This window comes from Gastrolobium bilobum, unplaced genomic scaffold (genome assembly GCF_033153095.1).
Source record: "Gastrolobium bilobum isolate Gb01-03AN ecotype WA unplaced genomic scaffold, APGP_CSIRO_Gbil_v1 utg1154, whole genome shotgun sequence".
NCBI lineage: Eukaryota > Viridiplantae > Streptophyta > Magnoliopsida > Fabales > Fabaceae > Gastrolobium > Gastrolobium bilobum.
Window position 1 is genome coordinate 336,969 of NW_026898337.1, and position 5,482 is coordinate 342,450.

The window sequence follows — 5,482 nt, forward strand, 5'->3', positions numbered from 1 at the left end:
CCTGGAAACTACCAAGACTCTAACTTTAAGTAATTAATATTAATTTTGTCTAATTATCATGTTCATAACTTTAAAATTTGATTAGTGGATCACACATCCACTAACAGCTGTTTAATTGCACTATAGTCTTTAACAATGTTCTTAACTGTACTCGGATTTCATAATCTTCTTAACTTTAACATTTTTGGTCTAATTATGACTTGTTAGACATATATTAGTCTTTATTTCCATTTTCTCATCTTTTTCCCATTCCGGGATTCTACCAGCTGCTGCTACAGCAGTACAAAATACCCGACAGAAATGACTTTTCAAAAATACCCCAATATGGGTATCAATCTTCATCAAATCATATCCTAACCTCATTCATGATGTTTATATCATTAGATTAGCTCTCTAAATATAATTTTCTCACTTGAAGCTATTCTACTGACTGTTACTGCTTCAGCAGTCAAAATTAACAGATGAAAATTCACCTATGTAAAATGCCCTCAATATAGGTATCAAAATTCGTATAATTTCAATCTCATTTCATTTATGACCATAAGGTCCTCATTATAACCCTCTAATTTAAAAGTCATATAATCAGGGTTATTATATGGAGTGATCGTCGGTGCAAAAGGGTATGGACAAGGAACGGCTCCTGACAGGCAGCGGGAGAGTTACATGAATAAGTCGAATCGACACCCCGAAAGAGAGGAATTTCAAAGACTGTGCAGATATGAGACTACACAGTTTGAGATAGCTTATAAGAATTAATTGGTACTACTTATACTAACAAGATGCATCTACTTTTCAATAGCCCAGAACGGAAGAACTCTATAGTTAAGCGTGCTTGACTTGCAGTAATTTTGGGATGGGTCTGGGAAGTTTTTCCAAGAAGTGTGCGAGTGAGGAAAAAACACACTGAAAAGTCTCGTGTTAGTATGTGAGTATAGTCATTGATTCTTGAAGCGACTGGTAATTCTGGGATGGGTGACTTCTTGGAAAGTTTTTGCATGAAGTGTGCGAGTGAGAAAAAGCACACTAAAAAGTCTCATGTTAGTATATGGGGATAAAGATTGATTCTTGAAGTGGTCGGGTGTTATATTTCCCCCACCAAAAAAAAAAGGTTAGAAAATCAACTTTGCATTTGGATGAAAAAGTGTTATATAGAACCCTTTTTCTTTATATGAAAGAGAATCACACATAGTAGGAAGTATCATTTTATATGTCGTGTACTAAGAATAAATAAAGAAAATTAAAGCCAAATTCACAACAAGATAATGAATTAATACATAATCAGTCTGAAAATTTTTCCTAAGTTTTATACGTACAAGAAATAATAAGGACGAAAATTACTTTGATAATTTGTACAAGCATTTTTATTTCACTAATAACTATTATTCCAGGGGGTTTAGCGGGTCTCTTAATAGAGATCAATCATTTATTCCCCAATGCATTGATAATTGAAGGTTAAATTTAAAAAACACGAACTTATATTATATTTTATTTCTCTTAAATCGAAATGAAATATAAAATAAATGTTTGCATGAACTTGAAGGTCGCATCGCCTCCTGCCCCTCGCGACCTCCACCGTCCAAGAATCAATCCACATATTCTACCAGCAACATTCCTATAGTGCCAGTTAGTTCCTTTATCTACACCAATTAACTTGAAAACTTAATATTCCTCACATGTACCGTCAAATTTTTATCAAGTCAAGCACTGTATTAATTATTTTCGAAATGGTACCTCCAGCCATATGCCTTATCACTTTCCACTACATGGGTAGCGTTTAGACTAGTGATTGTTCTTTGCAATAAAAGAAAATTTGGAAACTGAAGATTCAATGAACGTAGTCTACATAAAAGAGAGACAAGTAGCTGTTGTATGATCGTAAACAATTGTCAGCCTTCCCCTATTTTGCTCCTTGAGAAGGGAATAGATGGGAAAAAGATAGACAACACAAGTCAAAGAGAGTTAGATATGTTTCCAACCAAGCACAAATTCAAATATTCTGTTTCACTTTTGTTTGTTAATTCCCCACCCCACTTCCTTGTCGCTCTTTCTATATTTTTAAGGATGAAAAGTATCATTTCCATGTGATCTTTATTATTTGTTGCTCCAGAGATGCATTATTTATCTTTAAATGGTTTTGAATTTAGTTCTGATAATTTTTTCCAACCTTATAACATGATTAGTTATTGCTTGCAGAGTCCCATGCCATGTATGTTAAATGAAAGTAAAGTTTATATAGGGGTGTGAAAATAAAATAAAATGAATGTAAGTGCAATTGGATCTGCGGAAGCGTTTTAGATCATTGCGGTTTGGGATGCAACGGATCATCATTGTTTTTCTGATTACCTCTTGTAGCGTAGATTGTAGATGATGCTCCATGAATCAGTGTCCTTTGTGCTGCAGCACGAACTTACGGACCGATCTTTTTTACGTCACAATACAAACAGATCTCTCTAGGTTCTGGTAAACCTTCCAAGTTATCTTTCGAGAAGAAAGGGAAAGTGTGTGAGCATTTTTTAGATATGAGTTTACCTCCTCTGATGACTTAAGTGATAATATATATATGGGTTCCAAGAAATCCTAGCCCAAAGTTCTTTATGGGCTCTAGGCTTTTTCGGCTCTTCTTATACTCTTAGCCTAGTTGGACTTTAGTAAAAGAGCACAAACCCAACAATGAACTAAAATGATCTAAATTGCTCCAAAAGAATTACATTTTTTTAAACTGGTTCAATATATGAACCAATTTATTTGAATAAGTTCAAATTTTATTGGAATAAGTTCAAGAACCAAATTATTTTTTCAAAATCAATTCGGTTGAAGAACCAAATTACTTTGACAATTTGGTTCGGTTTGGACTAAAAATTTAACTAACCCAATTTTAGAAGTGTAAAAAAAATCAAATGAACTGAATAAACCACAAACCAAACCAAACCGTGTCACATTTTTTCGAACTGATTTAAAAACCAAACTATTTTCTCCGTACCAATTCAAGAACCAAACCACTTTTTAAAACTGGTTTGGTTCATCCAAACAGCCCCACTTTTCTAGTTCGTTTTGGTTCGACGTAAAGAATCAAACTGAACCGAATTAAGCAAACCCTCTAAAAGCTAATTGACTAAACCTAAAATCATATTTAGATGCATACCAAAGAACTGATTGAGAAATACACGGAAGATAGATTACACAACTTGCTTTCATCAATATATAGAGTTTCAAAGAACATGTTTGTACTAAAAACAAGAACGTACAGTATATATATTTTCTAAGATAGATACATATACATATATGGTCTTCTATAATCACACACTAGATCTCTATTATTTAATTAGCAACATTTGAAATTACGAAATTGGTAAAAGTTAAAAAGAAGAGAGGAGCAGACAAGGCAATCAGAGAAAATGTAAAGGAAGCTTCCATTGCTGCCACCCTGATGGGTTCATACTTGTGTTGGCTTTGATACCTACAAACCGAAATTCAAGAATCATGATTCACAAAATATAAAATAAAAATGGAATTAATAGTGAGCATAAGATTTGGAACAGAAGAAATTGATTTGTAGATATGCTATGTGCCAACCAGAAAGTAGCTTTCACCGTGCTGCAAGCTCTGCATCAAGAACCCGAATTCGTTGGTGGGAAGTGGCACTCCAGAGGAATGAACTAACATTACATCTCCAAACACTGTTTTAATGTCTATTGGCCCCTTTGGTAGTTCTGTTGCAATCCCATTGATAAATACAGTAATGAATCCTGAATTACAAGGTGAATTGGTCATATAATTAGAAGGCATATATATCATGGCTCATTTCAATATTTTAGTAAGAAGGTAAATCAAAGCAAACTGATCCCATTAATATTTCAGCAAATGCTTTGAACCTCAACATTTTCCCAGAATTTTAGGCCAATACTGAAAAAGTGCAATAAAAGCCATAAAGCGGTAATAAAATTTGAGGAACTTTATACCAACCATGGTCACAATGGCAAGTTCCTTTGTGAGAGGTGAATAGTATAATTATGAATATGATTATAGATTCCTTTCAACAAGTAACATGGTATGAGAGATGCATATACAGGGAAAGAGTAACCAATTTACCAAAAGGGCGAAACAAACAAACAAAGTGAGAATGGGGGAAAAGAACATAATCTAGGGTTTGGAAATCTTTTGTACAGAAGTTTTGTAGAAGCCCGAAAAAGAAGTGAAAGAATGAAAAGGAAGGAACAGAAACTGAAATCGGAAAGTAGCTTCATGTTTATCCGGAAAGTACAACTTTCATGCAATTCAAACGCAGAACTGTCAAATCATCAAAAAGGTTGTCACTTTATTCTAAAGCCCACCCAAAAACCTAATCAGCCGAAAAATAAGAACTTTTACACACAAAACGCATTAAACTAATAACCCTTCAATTCCAATTTTTAGATCGTAGTACTAAAAAAATGATAAAGCTGAACATAACCTCTGGTGGGGAATTTATGCCAAAAAAAAAAAAAAAAAAAACACTGTGAAGAAATAAAAGTAAAAAAATATATATAATTGTATTTTTCTTAAAGTTAAAATCTTAAAAAATTCTGACTAACACAACCATGCAATTAATTACCAGATTCATAGTTCAAATTTGAAGTAACAGAAGGGTACAAAACTGATGATGCAGCTGAGCTATGATCAATTTCTGGGAAACCCATTTGAGGAGAGACTGAAAAGAAACCATCCATGTTTTCTTGGCTACAAACGACACCGCATGATGAAGAGGAACCAGGTAGAAAACATTGAGAAGAACAAGTGAAAGAAGAAGAATAACCAGAACCAGAACCAAAACCCATGGTTGTGTTTGCAGGAAAGGTTGTCTGATTCTGATCACATGGAATTGCACCACCAACTTGAGGTTGCATCTGGTTACTTTGCTCAAGGCTTGCCTGAAGCTGGCGCTGCCGGCGGCGAGATCTCGAGCGTCGGTTCTGGAACCAGTAGAAGACGTTGGCATCACCGACGGTGCCAAATTTCTCAAGCAGTTTTCTTATTCTGACGGTTTCTTCCTTTGGTGGATTCACCATTCCACTGTTGAAGATGGACTCGAGTATGAGGATTTGTTCTGGCTTTGGAGTCCACCTTGACCTAACCGGTTCGCTTTTCTCGGAACCATGGCTTGGACTATTGGGGTCATGCTGGCCCTGATCTTCCATTCCAATGCAGATGAAGAAATAAGAAAATGTTTTGTTGAAGCTGAAACCTAGGTAAAATAATAATAGGATATGTATGCATACATATATATAAATAAAGTGGGAGAGTTAATAATATAGAGAGGTGGAGAATGTTGTGTAGTGAAATTACATTACGGTCCTTCATCCTCACCCTCCTCTTATAGTCAAAGGTAAATTAAAGTTCCATAGGAGTTACTTGGAGTTTAAAAATATTTAACTTGTTTTCGTCATATAAAATGAAATGAGTTTTGAACATAGTGAATACACGACACTATAAACGTGTTGACCGC

At 34.7% G+C, this 5,482-nt stretch overlaps 1 protein-coding gene across 1 annotated transcript; it reads right to left on the reverse strand.

Annotated features, from left to right (window-relative positions):
* Positions 1–3,561: 3,561 nt before the first annotated feature.
* LOC133315016 (WUSCHEL-related homeobox 11-like) lies at positions 3,562–5,174 on the reverse strand. The gene is made up of 2 exons (XM_061516560.1): positions 4,592–5,174; positions 3,562–3,746 (listed from the first exon to the last, which is right to left on the reverse strand). Exons 1-2 carry the CDS (start codon positions 5,172–5,174, stop codon positions 3,562–3,564), a joined length of 768 nt encoding a protein of 255 aa, XP_061372544.1.
* Positions 5,175–5,482: the final 308 nt, after the last annotated feature.

Coding starts and splice junctions, on each gene's coding strand:
- LOC133315016 (XM_061516560.1), bottom strand. CDS start 5,174: ATGGAAGATCAGGGCCAGCATGACCCCAATAGTCCAAGCCATGGTTCC. Junction 3,747..4,591: donor AAATTTGAACTATGAATCTG/GTAATTAATTGC, acceptor CTTGTAATTCAG/GATTCATTACTGTATTTATC.